The following is a 20,150-nucleotide window of genomic DNA, read 5'->3' on the forward strand; positions in this document are numbered from 1 at the left end:
AGAACGACAAGTTGTACAATTACTTCATCCTTTACCTGCTGGTTCTCCCACTGTGGATGGAATGAAATTGCAGGCCCTGACTGAAGTTGGCCAACATGAGATTGAGGAATGTGCGTGTTGGCTGATGTTACAGAGGGTGGAGCACCTTGCTGCTCCATAACAAAGGGATGCAGCGCAGCAACCTGTCCAGGCAGACCGTAGGCACCAATTCCAAACAGGGACGAAGGAACAATATGAACTCCAGGAACTTGATCTTGCTGTTGATGATAAAGGGGGAAGTTAAAATTTTCTACCCATGCCAACATAAATTTATGATACTGAGTTGGGACGTAACAACAGGCAAATTTATCCAACAATTAATTTTGTTCATCACATGTAATGTGTTAATCATGACTGTCAAAGCTCCAGAACTGAAAATGCAAGTGCAGGCAAATATCTTCCATTAACATTTAAAACTGTGATGTTGGAGAGCATTCAAAAAAGGCATTGTTAAACCTACCTTAACTTATCCATTGCCAGTTGAAGCAACAACCTGAAAATCCTCAACGTTCCCGTTTAGGTAGGCACTAGTATTACCATTTCGAGGGGAACCCCCATTTACACTGATCTAGTTCCCTTTGTTTTGTGTATGTGCTAATGCCTCCTTAGTTTTTGAAGCTGCACGAACCAAAAGAAGTAGCAAAATTGTGAATAAAACAGAATTAGAAGAAGTTTATATCAGTTTGACATATACGTACTGCGGAGTCATGAACTAAAAACTGAACTTCATGTCAAAGAAGTGGCCAAACTCAATTGCATGACACGAGTAGGTGACATAACTATGAAAAATAAGAGGATCGAAACATATATTATAGTATTTTGTATATGTACTTACGGATAAGACTAAAAAATGAGACAAAGCACATCCAAATAGCATTTCCTATCAGTATGCGACATATGTACTGAAGATTCATAAACAACAAATCAACTGCATGACAAGAATAGGTAATAGATCTATGAAAAATAAGAGGATCGAAACAAATATTACAGTATTTCGTAGATATACTGATGGATAAGACTAAAAAAGGTGACAACACTTCAGTATTATACACACATACTCATGGATCGAATAAAAAAAACTGGAAAAACTTCGAATAAAACAAAATCAGAAGAGTAATCACCCCTGCGCAGATAGTTTCTCCTTTTTTGTCCAACCTTCTTGTCGGTGGGGTGCGTGAATTTTAGTAACCTAATCACATGCTCGATGCACACAGCTGGTTCTTTCAAAAATTAGCAACCCGTTTAAGAATAAAACTTGACTACATTTCTAGTATAAATGACTTAGTGGCGAAGAATCAGTGAGTTCTCATTCGAGTAACCTTAGAGTTGCTGACAAACAAAAGAATTTTTGTTAGGCCATTCACTTCCTTGTAAATTTGTTTGACAGTTGACAGTTGTAAATGGTAGTTGAATCATGCATGCAATTTCACCCATCATTTTCAGCTATTAATGAAAGGATTTTATAACATTTTATACTCATTTGTTTGTGGAGCGTTGAACAACAAATTACTGACATATGTACTGAAGATTCATGAACAACAAATCAACTGCATGACAAGAATAGGTAATAGATCTGTGAAAAATAAGAGGATCGAAACAAATATTATAGTATTTCGTATATGTACTGACGGATAAGACTAAAAAAGGTGACAACACTTCAGTATTATACATACATACTCATGGATCGAACAAAAAAAACTGGAAAAACTTCGAATAAAACAAAATTAGAAGAGTACGCCATATATGTACTGTCAATTCATACCAAAAAAACACTGTAAAAAACTGAAACCAAACCTATAGATGCATAGTAAACACAGATTAACAGTACGTCATATACGTACTGACGGTTAATACACAAAACCAAACTGAAACCAAACCAAAAGCCACCAAAATGAAACTAAAATAGCAGATCTACAAACGAAACGAACGTAAAACATGATTTTATAACTAGATCTGGACTATTTTCATCAAAAACCACCAGTACATCATATACGTATTGATGATTAATACACAAAGGCAAACTAAAAACAAACCAAAGACCAACAAAATGGAATTAAAACATCAGATCTACTAATGAAATGAACATAAAACATGACTTTCTATCTAGATCTGAAGGATTTTTATCAAAATCGAAGTAAAAAAAATTAGAAAATCAAGCATGAATATCGTAAGAACAAAAAATTCACCTACCGATTACACTTGCAGAGCTCGAACTCATGAATCGAACTCACGAATCGAACAAGGACCTCAAATAATCTTCACTTGCAGAGCTCTTCTCTGAAAACATAAATTGAGAGAATGAAAAAGAAAAAAACGTCTCTATCCGTTTTATATAGTGCGGGGTGTTTTGGGAATTATGATAATACGTCACATGTGTCCCGCACGTGTACATGACCTAGGCTTAAAAAATTAGGTCTAATTTCATGTTTTCTTTTAATTATGGACCTATGCTTACTGGGCTTTAATGGGTGGACCTGCCACTAACTAGTATCACCAAACTAGTACCTATAGGTAATTCCTACTTATTGCTAAGGGGTATCCCCTAACGATAACAGGAAGGAAAATAAAAGCCTAAATCCTTTTTTAACTAGGTATCCCCCGTTCATTTTCGAAACTGAATCGTTTGTTCTTCAAACGTACTGTGTTCTACTGTCATTTTAATGAACGAGTAGACTGATGATTTCAAACTATCATCTAGTTTGTAAAAAAGAGAAATCAACTAAGTAAACCGGTCTGGCCCGTCTGGGTCCAGTAAAGAGAAAGAGTAAGAGTGTAAATCCAGCTCCAAGACTCCTCCATAGATCAGAAACTTGATCGAATCGTATACCAGTGATTTAAATCGTTGTGGCTAAAAATAGAGGTACTATCAGAATCCTTTTAATGTTATAATCAATTGTTAGGTTTAAAATCAAATTTGTTTCAAAATTATGTTTGCAGCGTCACCGTCGGCATTGGTATAGGTTTGAAGGCAATACCGACGGTGACTTTCGGTTTGGGTTTCTGTTCGAATGCAATACCCAAGTGGAGTTATTTCTGCTTTTGCTGCCAATGTCTCTCTAGTGTAGTAGAGTTAAGTGAAGCTCTCTCTTTTAAGTCCTGAGTCTTTAATGCTTCTTTTGAATTCAATTGATAAGAGAAACAGAAACTCCCTCCTCAACAAAATTTTACTGGTCTCATCAGTTTGTATGATATCAAAATAGCAATCAAATTAGTTTGTTTATGCTCTGCTTGTAACTACTTATCTGATGCCCAGTTGGTATTTGGTAAATTACCCAAACGAACTACTCCTATCTTTGTTTGGAATTTCTTATTACCGGATATGCTTGGTACGGACCTCACGAGATCCCTGTCTCGTTGTATTATCAATTGCTTGATCATGGTCTTAAACCTAATAATTCAATTACCTTTTTGTTCTTAAAGCTTGTTCTTCACTCTCTGCATTGAAATATGGTCCAAGTCATTCATGAAGATGTGATTTAGGCATTGGTATAGGTTTGAAGGCAATACCGACAGTGACTGTCATTTGAGTTTTTGTGCGAAAGAGATCTAGTTTTTATTGAAAATTTTCATGTATATTGTCGGCATAATCGTTTCAACTAAAAGCAGTACACTACCGACTGTATGAGAGAACCAATACCGACTGTAATTTTGCTATTATTTGTTGGTCTGGATGGGATAATTGAGCTCAAAGGGGATACTCAAGGTTAATTTAGACATTACAAAAAAATTGATAAGGGATTTTCCAAATTATTTCATAATATTTTTTTATTTTTTTTGGGTATCCCCAAATTTATGGTGGTGTACCCCAATTGTGAGTTATTTAATAGCCTATTGTGTGATCATGGCTATAAACTCCGACGGAAATGCACTACCATTGGAAAAGAACATGCTTATTTTGTACAATTTATAATTGTGGTAAAGGTTAATTGAAGACAATGAGAGAGATACGTTCAAATTGATATGCTTGTGAAAATTATGTGTGATCGATCAGAGTGATTTCGTCCGACTCGTGCAAATATATTAAATATGTCCTGATTAGTGAGCTAACTATGATTTTTATTCTTTTCGGATCTCATTTTGTTCTGCCCCTAATAAAATCTTCTCGAAATATTGCAAATCATATTCGTTAAACACTCCAAGAAGATAAAATTTAATTATAAAATATTAAAGATATATGTAATTAAGATAGATCCTAGTAAAATTGTATTCGGAAAAAAACAAAACAAAAGACTAATCATCTAAGCATGTGAATTGGAGCTACGATTTTTGTCTCAAGCTTAAATATGTTTTCAGACATCTCAAATTATGAAATAGCAAAGCCATTGTTTGTCTATAAGGACCTCCAAATTCATATTTGTCTATGCTGGAGTTACGATATCTGTTTGAAACTCAAATTCCATTTCTGAAATCTTCATAATGATATAGCTTTGTGTATCTTCGAATCGGATGAAATATAAGTTATCCACTTTCTAAAATGATACTCTCTCAGTCCCTAATTAGTTGAGTTATTTGATTTTAAATTTTGTTCCACAAATAGATGAGCCATTTCACTAATCAAGGGGATATGTCTAAAACTACCCTTTTAATTGATTATTGTTATTATAAGAAATATGTATAATTTGATAGTCATGTTTATACTCGTTATGTAGGTGTTTTAAAATGCTTTTCAACTGTATAAAGTTTACAAAAACTGAGATATAGTTCAAGAGATAAATCATTTCGAAGTTTTACAAGTTATTATCCGTAAGAGCATACTTGTAAAAAAAACTTAAACATACTCCCCTGCTTTCATTGTCTTAATAATTGTGCAAACTACAGATGGCTCAACCAATTAGGGACGAAGGGAGTATTATTTGTTACTTTTTTTCAAAAAATGGGATATTTTAATTTAGTCGGAGCCTTGAAATTTGAAACAAAACCATCATTTGTTTCTATGGACCCGAGTTATTATTTTGCCATTTAGTTAGCTGTGATCCCATGACCACATATGTTTAGAACTTGGATCCTCGTTTACATAATTTTCCAAATTGAATCGATGGTGAGGATTGAAATGTTGCGTTACACTCTAAATAGTAAGGACAGAATCAAACTCGCATTATCCATTGGAACTCCGACTGTACCACATTCTTATGATCAGTCTTACCAGATCTTTTCTAGTAGTTTTATCTGATTTTTGGTTTAAACTTCCAAATTTTTCCTACCAACAATTTTTATCTATTGGAGCCAAAGACAAGGTCAAGGGTTGACAAATCCTGACTGTAGCCTCCCTATCCGCGAAATTTGTATTATCTAAAAACCCACTGTTTGATCACATTTTTTTTTGGTCTAGTCCACTAAATAGTTCAGGAAATGGGGTATATAGCCAAAAACACAAGTTTTCTGGGCCATATGGACTGGTAGAAGTTTCGTCTGGGTCAAATGGACAGTTCAACTTTTTAATTGAAACTGACCCAATTACCCTTTTGTAACTGCACGTTCTCCGTCTCCTCAACAAAACCACGTTCTCCTTCTCTCTTCAGATGAAAACCGCCAACATCCTTCTTCTTCATCTTCTCACAAACTAGAAGAGGAACAAATTCGTCCACTGTTTCCCTAAACCAAAAACCATCAGAAATCGATTTCCTCCACCATCTCCTAACCATCAACAGTAGCAGATTCATCAGAAACCATCCGAAAATCAGTTTCCTGCAATACTTGTTATGCATAACTGCTTATGCAGTAAAAGCAACTATGCATAACTGCTAGCTTATTATGCATAACTGGTTATGCAGTAAAAGCAACTATGCATAACTGCGTAGCTTATTATCTATCCTGCATGTTGCTTGTTACGCATATCTATCCTGCATGTTGCTTCAGAAAAAAAATTCTTACTCAAAATTAAAATATCAAATCAACAACAGCAAAGATCAAATTTAAAAAATCAAATCATATCTATCCTGCATAACATCTTAGGCAGATCCAAAATTAACTACATGATTTGTTATGCATTGTTTAGAGTATCTGCATAACTTGTTATGCATAACTGGTTATGCAGTAAAAACAGCTATGCATAACGTTATTCATAACTGCTTATGCAGTAAGAGCAGCTATGCATAACTGCGTAACTTGTTATGCATAACTGGTTATGCAGTAAAAGCAACTATGCATAACTGCGTAGCTTATTATGCATAACTGCTTATGCAGTAAAAGAAACCATAACTGCGTAGCTTGTTATGCAGATCCAAAATTAACTGCATGATTTGTTATGCATTGTTTAGAGTATCTGCATAACTTGTTATGCATAACTGGTTATTCAGTAAAAACAGCTATGCATAACGTTATGCATAACTGGTTATTCAGTAAAAACAGCTATGCATAACGTTATGCATAACTGGTTATGCAGTAAAAGCAACTATGCATAACTGCGTAGCTTATTATGCATAACTGCTTATGCAGTAAAAGCAACCATAACTGCGTAGCTTGTTATGCAGATCCAAAATTAACTGCATGATTTGTTATGCATTGTTTAGAGTATCTGCATAACTTGTTATGCATAACTGGTTATTCAGTAAAAACATCTATGCATAACGTTATGCATAACTGCTTATGCAGTAAGAGCAACTATGCATAACTGTGTAACTTGTTATGCATAACTGGTTATGCAGTAAAATTAACTATGCATAACTGCGTAACTTGTTATGCATAACTGGTTATGCAGTAAAAGCAACTATGCATAACTGCGTAGCTTATTATGCATAACTGCTTATGCACCAAAGTTTTCATATTCCTAAAACTTTTTTTAGCCTCCCTTAATATTCCTTCCTGGCTCCGTCACCACTTGGAGCAAAACACATTTTTAAGATGTTATTCTGTTTATATGTTTATTATACGAGGGTGGCCGATATCTTATATTCGTGATTATTTGCCAAGTCCACCGGACAAAGAATAACTTTCGACCAAGATAATCTCGAACCAAAGGAGCCCGGATACGATATATGAGAAAGTCAGTAACCCAAAGGAAAAACATCAACAACATCCCAAAAATATTTTGGTAATGTAATCAATCTGTGGGATTTACTGCAGATCCTAATTGTCTCTAAGAGGTACACATTATGAATAATCCTGTCGAGTTAGAATCTAATTTGTGTTTTATCTTCTTGTTCTCGTGTTGAGTTTGATCTGATTTACATATCTAGTCTTAAGAAACTACACTAGCTTAATCATCATATATATATATATTATTTTAACACATTCGTAGTTGTGTTCCATTTACTACAAAATCGTTCGTATAGGTGCTGCCGAGAAACGGACATTTTAACGACCATAAAACGGTGACGTGCAACCAGCATTTATATCGTCATTTTCTTTTCGAGCGGCAAATTTTTAATGCTGACAAATTAAAACCCGCTGCTTAGTTCAGTTGTTATTCCTGTTCCCCAAAGTTTCATGTGTTCTAAGAGGACCCTGGTTCGAGACACAGATGGCTTAATATTGTACAAATTAACATGGAAGGTAAAGTTATATTGCCCTCTTTTGACACAACTCAGTCTCTTTTTCGTTTCGGTTCCTTTAGTTAGGTTATCCATGAGGCTCGCTGGTAGACTAGCACATCAACCTGCTCAATTAATGTAGCAGTACGTGGTTGGAGTATAGCTTGTTAGGTTTCCAACTGGTTAATGTTATATTATATATTATATATTATAATTTCAAATTAAAACCATTATTAATAATAATGTTCCAATAACTTACAACTGTACTAAACAGGGTTCAAACAGTTATTATGGATGATCAATTTACAGCTAGTCAAGCCTATAAGATACGTGATTTGACTGTAATTTTAACATCTTCGATAGTATCTTCACATACATTTGGAAGCCATCAAAAGTGCACGTGCACTTGTCCAATGTGAGCATGTGCAAGCCACATCAGCAGACAAGTTGTATAAACAAGTGGGAACAATAGAATGCCAAGTGTCACGACATTGATGTTTATGATGGCGTTGGGATTTGACTTCAAATGGGCTGTCGGAATAACTCATCAACACGTGTCTCGAAGAGGTCGGGTTGACTTAGTTTTCATTTCTCGATTCTTGGTAGAGTTCGGCGAGGGGGCATTGGAGCTGTTGCACTGAATATCAAATATCGAACTCCCTTTCTTGGTTCAAGAAATCGCATGATGATCTGATTGCTTTCTTGTGAGATTTGTTTTGTTTTCTTTTTTGTTTTTTTATAAACAAATTTACATTCAACAAAATTAAACGAGCCTTACAAAACAAGGGAAAGATCCAGAACCTTCCCAGCCAGTAGGTATAGCAGCATTACTCATGATTATAGTGTTCATAGAAATAAACGACGGTTTAGGCCTCTTCCTATGCATATGACAAACATCGGATCTTACCACATATACACCCATTATGGGTACGCCAAACTGCCAAACTCATATGTCTATATGTCAGAAATAACATATACGCATGCATGACAGATTTTTCAGCGAGCGATAGAGTGTACATCGCTCGATCGTCAATCCAGCGCTCGCTGGTCATTAAAGCGCCAGCGCTAGTCAATCTGTCGCTCGCTGGTCTGATCAACGCTTATCAGATTTTCATCCAACGGGTACTATTTTTTGCCTCTATAAATACCTAATTTCAAACTCATTTTAACTCACACTAGATTGCAGCCGTTACTAATTTAGAAAAATTCGTAACAAGGCTAAGCCGTTACGAAAATTTTTATACGCGTGCTAGTCACACGGTTGGTAACACTAGGGTCGTAACAAGGATATTTTCACGTGTGCCATTCACTTGTGTGCAATATTTTTTTCCACCCAATATTGGTTGAAATAGAGGATCTTTCCTCCCGCATCACCCATACTTATATCTCTCGACTATTCCACTTTCATCAATTCCTTCACTTTTTTTTCTCCGCCTCTCTTCTCTTGTTTTCTTCTCTAAAGATGAAGCTTTAGAATCTTAGATCAGTAAGAAATCTATCTCACGATTATTCTCAAGAACTCTCTTATGTTATGAGTTAATCATTTCAGTTTGTTCATTTTTTTTAGTTATGTATTAGGGTTTCATAATATGTTCATCTGAAAGAGAAAAGACAAACCCTAGAACCTAGTAAACCAAATCTATCTGCTCCCCTTTCACCTACCTATTCACATATTTTTAGAGAATCCTTAGAACCCAGTAAACCCAGTATTCTTAATTTTCATCCCAAACACTTTTCCCCTCTCGTAGAAAAACCCTAAGTTTTTGTTTCATTTCCGTATTTTTGTTTGATGCTTCCTCACTAAATTGAGTTCAGCTGATTTTGGTTTTTTCAATTGTTCAGGTTTGTAACCGGATTCTCAATTTCAATCTCTTAATTTCAATTTCTCAATTTCTTAATTGATTTCTGTTGATTTTGTTCGATGCTTCCTCTATAATTTCAATTTCTTAATTTAGGGTTTCTTTATTTTTTTGTTGATTTGGAGTTTCGATCCATGGATATTGATACTTACTGATCTGTTTTTTATTTTTGTTTTTCTATGATTTTGTGTTGCTGGTGGTGGTGTTGGGTTTGCAGGAGGTCGTTGGTCTTTCTAAAGCTCTGGTGGTGGTGAATTTTCAGCTGGTGGAGGTTCTGTAGTAGCAATAGTTGCATCATGAGCTGCAGCAGCTTCTGGGGGAGGCGGTTCTGTAGGGAGTGACTAGATTCTGAAGCAGAGGCTGAGGATATATGAAGATTATTACGAGAAATCAAAATTGAAAGTGAATGATTATGATGATGAAGAAGAGTGGTGGAGAGGTTTGTTCTTTGAAACCTTTAAGAGTAAAATTTCATTATTTTTGAAGTCATTTGAATTTATTGACGTGTTTTCTATTTTTAGTTTTTTGATATTTTAGTAAGAAGATGAAGATGGAGATGATGAGTAGAAGGAGAAGCATATTTAGTCCCCTTTTGATTTTGGTTTTTTTAGTAATTGTGAAATATAATTTTCAAATATCTGATGGCAAAGATACACTAAAGCTGGAAGCAAATGCTGATGCTAGCAAGGTCAGTTTCACATCTTGTCTTTGCATTTCTAATCAATCTTAGAGCTCGGGAGAATTATAATTAAAGATCTTTGTTATCTCATTGTTTCAGGTAGGGGATGGGAAACCTAATACAAAAATTGATGATAAATCAGTTCCAGTTGTGAAGAAAGATGGCGAAGCTGCATCTCCAGCAAAAGCTCCCGTAAGTTCAATTTCTTAAAGTCCTAAACCAAGAAATCTATGTAGAACTTATGTTCTTGTTGCCAGTACATTGACTATCTCAATAGTTGGGGAGCATGAGGCTATGCGGAAGATTAAAAACGAGTTCATGGTTTTTTCCTTTCCATTGTGCACGTTCACACTTCTTTGAAGACTTTCTAATGTAAGTTATCATTGTTTGCAGGAAGTAATTAGGTGTGGAAGTGTTTTCGCGTGAAGTTGTAGTTGTTATTAGGTAAACAATTTCTTTGTTACAGAATATGTTCATGATCTTTGTACTACACAGAATTTGTATTACCTTAGGACTTAGGAATGAACTTATAGTGATTTAAGTGAGAATGAACTGAACTTAAGAAGTTTCCACGTATTCCCTCAGATTCTTTTTGGTACTTACAGAATTTGTATTATTTTTTGATATGAATCGAATGAATAGAATGAATGTTGATATAAATTGATACTTAACAAAAAAAAAGAAAATTTTGGTACTTAGGTAAATTTCAGCTCTTTGATTATATGAATGTGATATAATTTGAATGAATGTTATATGAATAGATTGAAGAAATTATTGTTGAGTGTGGACGATGAATGTATTGAAAGTTGTATGCAGGGTATTGAATCTAGAATTCCGGCAGAAAATGAACTGACCAATTTTGACCAGGTCAAGATTAACTGACAGTAATTTTTTGCTGTTACAAAAAAATTCGTAATAGCTTGAAGCTGTTTCAACTTGCCAATTCATAACGGCTTGTGCATGTTACTAATGTGCCATGCAGTAACGGCTGGAATCTGTTACGACCATGTCGTTACAATAAATTCGTAATGGCTCGCAGCTGTTACCACGTGTCAATTCGTAACGTCTCTCCCCTGTTACTAACGTCGTTGCAATCCGAAATTCGTAAAGGCTCTATTGCCGTTGCGAAAAATGTAACACCCTATTTTGTAACAAGCGACGGCCGTTATAAACTTTTTAGTAACATCTCAGTTTCTAATCCGAAAATTTGGTGTAGTGTAGATTTTCTCAATCTCCAATTCTTTTCATCATTCATTTAATTCCTCAGAGAGCATGTCTGATAATATGAACATGGCTGAGTTCGCTGAGTTCGTAGCAAACCAATGTACTGCTGAAAATTAAAGAGTTGTTAATCGTGCCAATGTGGAAAGTGAAATTAGGAGAAGTCAAATTAGGAGACGTCAATTTATGAGGCGAAAACCAAAATTCACTACTGCGGAAGATGAATGTATTTGCAGGAATTATATTTATTTTACTGAGGATGCATTTCATCCCCAGGCATTGTGGCAAAGGATTTTTGGGAAATTTGAAGAACAAACAATGGACCTCTACAATCGTGATGTTTCAGAGTTGATTCAACACTTCACTATAATTAAGCAGGAAGTTACTAGGTATGTTACTTTACTTCAGCAGGAAGGTCCAAACTTGAGAAGTGGTGAAACCATGATGGAACTTCAACAAAGGTGTCGTGCGGAAAATCGTCGCATCTATTGGAAAATAATTCCATTTTGAAAGTTGTTTTGAGATTTTAAGATATCCCAAATATTTTCCAACATTTATGTTGTAATTTCTCAATTGTCCAATTAAGTTCTTATGTTTTAATTCTTAATTGTCTAAGTATTAAGTTTTAATATTTGTTTAAATTATAAATTGTAAGATTGGATTAAGAATAGAATTAATATGAATTTTCAACAATATTCTTCAAATTTTCAAATCATTAAACTTCGATATATTCATTAATGGTCATTTTTCAAGACATAAAACTAGACAATAATAATTTGAAAAGTAAAAATAACTAGACTTTAAAAATAAAAAATTTGGGACAATTTTCTTCATCTTGTTTATCTTCTTCATTTCACAAAACTTCCAGATCAATGCGCTCATGAATGGAGTCTCTTTTGTCTATCTTCTTCTTTGCCTTCAAATTTGTTTTGCCTTGAACTTTTCTTTGCCTTCTCTTAGTTGCGGTTTTTACTTGGTTAATATCAAAAACTTGAAGACTTCTTTGCTTCTTACCTATTTCTTTGTAACTATCACATATCTTCTTAACGACACCTTAAAGCACTACTCCAGAAAAATCAAGTTGTGTTGCCGAATCAAGTTGGGTTAATTGTGCCATTTGGAGAAAATAGAACAAATAAATTAGATTGAGAAGAAGAGAAATTTTTTGTGTAAAAAATTTGGGGTAAGTTTTGAGTTTGAAAGTTACATATTTATAGCGATAAAGAACTAGCCGTTGGCGCTAGAGTCAATAACGATAGCGATAAAGTCATTATCTCTTTGGAAAGGTTATAAAAAAATCCGCGCAATGAATATAAACAACAATATCAAATTTAGATTTTTTTATGAAAAACTCGGGGGAGTTTATCATTTGAGGCACAATATTCGAAAATTAAATGTATGTCAATTATGCAAACCACCACAAATGATACATAATACTTTATGTAGACATATTTTAGTTTATGCATCAACTTATTTTTCGTTGCAACTGTACTCCCTCCATTTTAAGAAAAATGATACTTTCACTTTATGCACAATTTTCGAAAATTGAATGCATAATCATTATGCAAACCACCACAAAAGATGCATTATACATTATGCAGCCATATTTTGGTTTATGCATCGGGTAATTTTCTGTGTCAGGAAAAGTAATATTTTTCCGCCGTGTCAGGAAAAATGATTTTCTGTGTCAGGAAAAGTAATATTTTCCTGCAGTGTCAGGAAAAATGATATTTTCGCGTCGATTTCTTCGGTCGGCAGTTCCACAGTGATAACAGTCTATCTAGTATAAAAATATTCTTATATAGTGATGAATTTTGGGGAGATTAAACCAAATTGGGAATCATATTTTTATTCATATATGGAGGTGTTATTGGATGGGTGCTAAGAAGTGTTGAAATCTGATCATAAACAAATTCAATGACTTTATCATTATACTAGCGGCTTCCTAGTTAAGCCGGGACGTGGATGCTCAATCTGAAAGGTGGGTATGAAAATTTCATAAATTTTTTCAAAGTTAGAGCATATGTAAATAAGTAAATTTATCAGTACTAATAGATACTCCCAATTTGGCGGCTACACAACTTACTGATATTTTATTCATAACCATAAGGTCCACTATTAAGAAACTTGAAAGATGAATCTAAAAAAAAAAAAAAAAAAAAAAAAAAAACTCACAATCACCTCTAAGGACAATTCCAATGGCAATCAACAAATTTTTTCTTTGGTTGAGCCACGTGAATGAACAAGCACGTTTTTTACATTATGGTAAACCAGGACAAAATCAATAAATTTGATATGTTAGGGTCCCATTAGTGATTTTATTAATATAAACTAATAAGGTTAGGTCTCATTGATTATTTATTTAATAAAAAAAAATAATAAAAAACAAATCCTAATATAATAATCGGGATTTGGAAAGAGACATGTGAGGGGCGCTTAAACATCACACGCCAGCGTGTCTTCCGCACACGCTGGCACTATTGCTTTCATCGCGCGATAGTACATCAAGGACGCGCTTAATCATCCAACTCAATGAACAAACCAACAAAATTATTGGTTTGTACATGAGTTTTTCATATTTATCGAGTCCATGGTGGAATTTATTGAGTCCATAAGAACTGCTCCGATCCTTCTTATTGGAAGAATCCTTCGCTATCAAACTCTGGTCACCTTCCATCACATTTCATGTACCTAGAACTTCACTCCAATCACATCTTGAGATTCATGCAAATCAAGCATACAAGAAGGGAAAAACAGGTGTAAAGGGGTAATGGTGGGGGCACTTAAACCAAAGACCTATTTTGTTATATAAACCGAACTACCATGTGATCAAACCTAATATCCTCAGCAATCACAACTAATCTTATCTTGTTAATTAACATTATTACAACAACTCAAACAAAAAAAATAAAAAAAAAAAGAAGCTTTTTGTCTTGGATTTTTCTTCAAAAGGTAACTTTTGCAAATTTGGCTTTCCAAAGTAAAATGATTACAACTACTTTAAACTAAGTGATCCTTAGTGTTCCACGATTAACACAACTTTCTTAGTTTGACTAATTAAGCTCGCATTTCATTGGCCTCCTAGAGACATGTGTTTTAAGTTCCAAGGTTTTCAACTTGGCTCTGGGTCTTTTACCAATTGTTGACCTTCCTTGACCTCCACAAGTAATGTGCCCCAAGAGAGCCAGCATTGTGGGTGAAATTAGGCAAAAGAAATGGATATGAATAATGAAGAGCAGAATCACAAATTTAAGAGATCTGATCTGAAGAATAGGCATAAATAGTCAAAAGGAGTTACTTGACTGATCAAAAGTTGACTTATGTTGACCATTTAAGACCTCACCAATTTTTTATAGTTATGGTTAGCACATCACAAACATGATGGAGCCAAGACTAAAAGTAGATCAAAAGTTGACTTATGTTGACCATTTAAGACCTCACCATTTTTTTTTCCAACTCTGTAGTAGATCAAATACGTGATGAGAGCCAGAATTAAAGGTAACGAGGTGCAGTAAAGAAAAAATCTTCGTAAAAAATGTCATATTTAAAAGAAATTATGTAAAATCGTGCACAATATAGTTTGGAGTGTCGGTTGGCAAGAGGGATTTGACCGCTCCCCTAAAATCATACTACCAATTTTGCAATATGTTATTCCTTTGGATTTCGGGGACATGTCCATGCTACAAGCTTCGCAATGAAATCCCTTTAAATCCTGAGAACAAAATGTTTCTTCCTTGAGAAATGAGATTATCTTATCTGGTTTCAAGATAACCAGATGTGGAGTGGCCTAGTTGGTGAACAAAAATCTCATGTGACTGTTCTCTATAACAATATGTCCAAGGAGAGATTTATTCTAGCTTAATCTTGTTGAGTTTCATTTGAAATCCAATTGTTTTGAATATGAATTGAACCAAGGTAGCAAACACAATTCATTCGCAATGATGACGACGATGCAAGTGAGCAACTTTGCAGCTAATAAGAACTTCAAAGATACAAGGGACCAAGATAGAATCTATGTTTTTTTGTACACAAGATTTGTATTTTACATTGGCATATATGGAGATGATTGAACAAATAATTATCATTTAGAGTTGCAGATGTGTGTCTCTAGTAGAGTTGTACAACCGTCTAGTGTAGGCATAATAGAAACTGAGAAAGAGATGTAAATATCGTAGATATGGCACATATTAGTAAAAAGTGAAGCATATACAAACTTCTTATTCCTTTAGTGGGCTTTTCCCACATTGCTATCTGTTAATTCTGTTTGCATGAGCAAATGGAACTACAGATTTTTCTTTTACCATTAGAAGTCACAGCATAAATCCACGCAACAATTGAGTAATCCAAAGCACGATAATGCGGTGCAAAGCTGAGTAAGAACAATAGCACCTTGATCGTTTATGCGAGAACAAGTCCGGATAAAGCACATGCAACAACAACAATCACAGTACTCGGCGCAAAAGGTTGAAGCGGCCTTGGTGATCGGGTCTGATGCAGAATCAGGGAATAATTGATCTCCAAATCCCGGGAAAACGTTTTCTGCAGTGGCTTTTATGTTACCAAATCCATATCCCAAGCTTCTCAGCAATATTATCTTGTGTCCTTCTGAATCTACAAGCTTTTTCATGTTAACTTTGTGAACCTAATTACACATAAAGAAATATCAAAACGTAAATCTTATGCATATACACAAAAACAAACAAATGACTGTCCTTTACTTTATGCATGAGTGCAGACCAGTGCACTATTAAGAATACCTCTTGTAATCCAATTGATTCGGATGCTAGTGTCTCTCTTTCGGTCTGACATAAGATCATTCGAGTGTATTCAGATGGAACACTACTTTGTATGCTTATTCTGGCAACCTTGATCAAAAACATAACTTGCGTCAGTCCATCTAACTTTATACTATTCAAAGCCATAAGAACATATCAATTTTGAAATCCAAATAACAGATGAATGGAATCAATACGGAAAGTCCTAGAAAGTGCACTCAACAGCCCCTGGAATCTTATGTATACAAAGAATCTCAAGAACTTCCTAAATTCAAACTATGGCTCATAAGTCATAAACAAAATCAACCTTCTCCCCGAGTTCAATACTTTGTGAAAGCCACGCTTGAGCTGTGAGTACGTCCATCTGTTGCTTTGCAACTACCTGTTAAAAACGACAAAGTAAGGAAAACTAAGAACATAATCACCAACGGGTTTACTTCTTCTACCAAAGAAGAAAAGATTCCACGAATTATCTCGGGAACACCATCATAACTAGAAGTTAGCAACTGACTCTGTCAAGAGAGACTCCCTTTGCCCGTTGTGCTTTCAAGTTTATCGTGAAGTTACTCATATCTGAGAAGAAACCACTAACTTTAAGAGAATCAGGGAATTCCCCTTTATATCTTCCGGAAACTATCAATGGGTTTCCAGAGGAAAGATCTGGAATATATTGAGGATAAACCTACAGAAATGAAAACAGAAAACAACTATTATTAAGAACACAGAAGAAACAAAACCTGTCGAAGTAGAAAAAGTTCACCAATTGCACATTTTTACAACTTTGTGAAAACTTATACAAAGATAGTCAGAGTAAGCAAACCTCAATTGCATCTAAACAATTTAATTCATCGAGAGTTATATTCGCAAGAACTGTGGATGAGGCTGAAGTATACAGTCTTTGGAATTGAATATCAATAAGATCTGGATAAAATCAAAGGCATAACAAAAACTTTTGTTTCAAATCAAGTTGTTATAGTCGACAAAAAAATTGAATGTCCAAGTATCTGTCAGAGTTCAGGATTAACCTGGATGCAACGCAGCACCATAATGACCTTTGCCAATTAGTGCAAGCATTCGCAAGAAATAGTGGTTGCAGTGTAAACCTAATTAATTCCAACTGTCAGTTAGATTATACAGTTGACATACATATTAAGTCTTTGTTGCTAGCATGACTATTGCACAATGTTTTATTTTTTCTAAACTGAAATACAATTTCGAATAATATGCAACGAAAAAACTAACATTGTTTGAATTAAAGTGAAGAATTACTTACCTATACCTAATGTGGAGATACGAGGAAATCTCCACCCTCTAGTTGTCACTTGATTTCGTACGAGTTCACATATGTGTTTTTCATTTTCAACACTTCCATCAGTAATGATAAATATGAGAGGTATTGTTTTGGAATCAAACGTATTAGAGAACATCTCCATTGCCTAGAGGAAAACAGGATTGAAATTAGCAACTAAGAATAAACAAACCAATTTAGATAATGAAACCAATTGAAAATTACTCAAGACGAAATCTCTACTTGACTCAGGGGTAGTAGAATGTTAGTTCCACCCGCTGCAACAAAGTGTGTCTGCATCCATTCAGTAGCTTGTTCAATGGCTTCTGTGGTTGCCAGTTGAAGTGATGATGAGAATAAGAAAGTTTCTCCGTTGAAAGCTATAAGACTAAACATGTCCTCCTGATTGAGATTCATTAGGGATGCATACAGCGCTCCCATGACGCTCTCGAGGGGCCTTCCTTGTATGCTTCCACTAATGTCAATGAGAAATACAACTTCCTTCCTAAATACCTAACAACAATTTGTTAATGGTGTAAGAGTGCACATATCGGATTTACCATGTTCGAAAGATATATATTCGCAATCAATAATATCTCACACCTTTTTGCTCTGGTTATTGCCGGGAAAAAGGTAAAAGCAGAACATCTCCCTTTGATCAAAGTCTTGCTTCGAAGGAGAATGTAACAGCAACCCCCCCATTATGTCACTAGAAGAAACCTGAGACAATCACGATAAACCACGCAAGTAAATCTAGTTCTGCTCTTTAATTCATGTACAGTATAGGGCAAAGATAGAAATATTGGCATAGCAACTAACCGTTGTGCATCTTATCGTGTATGAAAACTTGAATTCAATTTGTGACCATGTCGACACATCTTCTTCATATGAACACTCTAACCTCCCCGCTTGCTTTGTTACAACCTGAAAATCATTGGATCGTTTACTTTTTTTTTGATTTCAAGCAATACAAATGCAAATGTCAGATAATACAAGATTGAGCTTTGATGGACACTGACCTTCAAAGGATGGCTAGCTTGCAGGCCTAGAACTTCAGTTCCAGTACCAGATTCTACATTCAAAGTTATCTTTTCGATTCTGGGATTTCCCTTTCCAGGAGGACTTACGAATTCGGGAAATTTGAAAGGTATACTGAGTGAGAACTGCCCACTATTAAATGACAATTTCTGTGACCAATTGATTTTAACTGAAATATCTGAGCCTCCTTCAGCCTTAGGAGAATGTGGTCAGAAATAAATATAGATATGGTCAGCAAGAAAATATTACGCTACTACATTAGACAACAATAACAATGGATGCACTGAGAACTACCTGAGGTATTGTCAAGGCAAACATTTCAGGTGTTAAGAAGCCTCCGCGGTGGGATTTCCCTAGTTTCCCAGTATCCATTTGTTCTTCCAAGGGGATTAGCTCAGTTGTGTATTTTCTATGTTGTTTTCCATTAACATCAACCTCAACACCTAGAACTGAACCCTGTTAGCCAAATCATGTCTCTCTTAAGAACAAGAAATATGCAACTGCCAATGTCTAGAAAATGTAGTCAACTGTAATAGAAAGTATTATACTCAAACATTCACCTCAGTACATATGACACCCATGTAAATGGTATCGTTAAACCAAACAGGTGACATTCATAGAACAAAACTTAAAGGATATAATTATAAGGGAACATTGTAGCAGAAAACAGGGAAATTTTTCCCGGATGCCAAGCACAGAATTGAAATGTCAGTACTTTGAACATAACTTAAAGAATTTCTTAAAACAAACACAAAAAAACTGACCTGTTCTGACATCGGCACGATCAATCGACAAGTACAAACCCGATTCCGCTTAACACAATGAACTCTCCATACCCCAATAACGGTAATAAACGCAGTATCTAAAAAACAATCAATTTTCATTGAAATTTCATTCATATGCAGAGGAATCAAAGCTGATGGAACACATTTTCCATGTATATGTGGTTGATAGCTTGGTATATCAGGATTATCAACTATTATTGGGTCAGAAATCACTGCATAAACCATTGGAGATGTTGGTAATAGATAAGAAGAATGGTTAAATGATGATGAAGATGATAATTTCTTCGATAGAATCTTCTCCATTATAGGTTGTTGTGGAGGTGAAACAGAGTAATATTTGTTACTGTATTGTTTACACAATAGGATTCTTTTTGATAGTTTCATTCCTTCTTCAATTGCTCTTGTTAGTCTTTCTTCTGCCATGATTATGAAATTTCAAGTGACCAAAGGGTCTTGGTTATGGTTTAAGAAGAAGAAGAAGAATCAAGAAGAAGTTGAAACAGAGAAGAAAACTATTATTGATTCATTTTGTTTTATTTTAGTACTGCTAAGAAGAAGAATCATGATTTAGAGATGGATTTGGGTTTGCTAAGAAGTTCAAACAAAAACTTCCAAAATTGTTTGTCTGGACTCTGGATATTGTAATAGAGAAATGAGAGAAAAATAAATAGAAAGTCAAGAGAAAGAAACATTAGATTCTTTTCCATTTAAAAGTTATAGTCCTTTCGCATTCCCCATGTCTTGTTGCTGGCCCCTGCACCCACTAAACTGTGATCGCCCAATCGCCGATATTTGCCATGGCTCATGTCATGTGTTCGCGCCTTTTTTTCTTAATTGCAAATTTTATTAATATTATTACATAAGTAACTAATTGGAAGCACTACATTAGTTGAACAGCTTGCCGTGCTAGCCTACCAGCGAGTCTCATGAGGAACAAAGTCGAGGAAGCCAAAGCGGATAGTGTGGCTAATGTCATCGCAAGGGGGACAAGCTAACT

General features: G+C 34.9%; 1 protein-coding gene across 2 annotated transcripts; it reads right to left on the reverse strand.

The window, feature by feature from the left end:
* Positions 1-15,265: 15,265 nt before the first annotated feature.
* On the reverse strand, positions 15,266-19,818 carry LOC113326986 (inter-alpha-trypsin inhibitor heavy chain H3-like). 2 transcript variants are annotated; one of them, XM_026574639.1, is made up of 13 exons: positions 19,133-19,818; positions 18,663-18,824; positions 18,350-18,562; positions 18,150-18,254; positions 17,934-18,050; positions 17,574-17,843; positions 17,316-17,478; positions 17,068-17,145; positions 16,863-16,963; positions 16,554-16,724; positions 16,350-16,424; positions 16,025-16,132; positions 15,266-15,909 (listed from the first exon to the last, which is right to left on the reverse strand). In XM_026574639.1, the coding sequence occupies exons 1-13, from the start codon at positions 19,574-19,576 to the stop codon at positions 15,571-15,573; spliced, it is 2,346 nt and encodes a 781-aa protein (XP_026430424.1). In that variant the 5' UTR covers positions 19,577-19,818; the 3' UTR covers positions 15,266-15,570. The 2 variants fall into 2 exon arrangements, with proteins under 2 accessions (XP_026430424.1, XP_026430425.1); XM_026574640.1 differs by having other exon boundaries at positions 18,663-18,811; positions 19,133-19,275.
* Positions 19,819-20,150: the final 332 nt, after the last annotated feature.

This window comes from Papaver somniferum, unplaced genomic scaffold (assembly GCF_003573695.1).
Source record: "Papaver somniferum cultivar HN1 unplaced genomic scaffold, ASM357369v1 unplaced-scaffold_10, whole genome shotgun sequence".
Classification (NCBI taxonomy): domain Eukaryota; kingdom Viridiplantae; phylum Streptophyta; class Magnoliopsida; order Ranunculales; family Papaveraceae; genus Papaver; species Papaver somniferum.

What these genes read in the sequence shown, in the direction of transcription:
- LOC113326986 (XM_026574639.1), bottom strand. Translation starts at nt 19,576, where the DNA reads ATGGCAGAAGAAAGACTAACAAGAGCAATTGAAGAAGGAATGAAACTA. An exon ending in TTCTACTACCCCTGAGTCAA is followed by an intron (nt 17,479 to 17,573) that starts GTAGAGATTTCG and finishes GTTTTCCTCTAG; the next exon opens with GCAATGGAGATGTTCTCTAA. An exon ending in TGGTGCTGCGTTGCATCCAG is followed by an intron (nt 16,964 to 17,067) that starts GTTAATCCTGAA and finishes GATTTTATCCAG; the next exon opens with ATCTTATTGATATTCAATTC.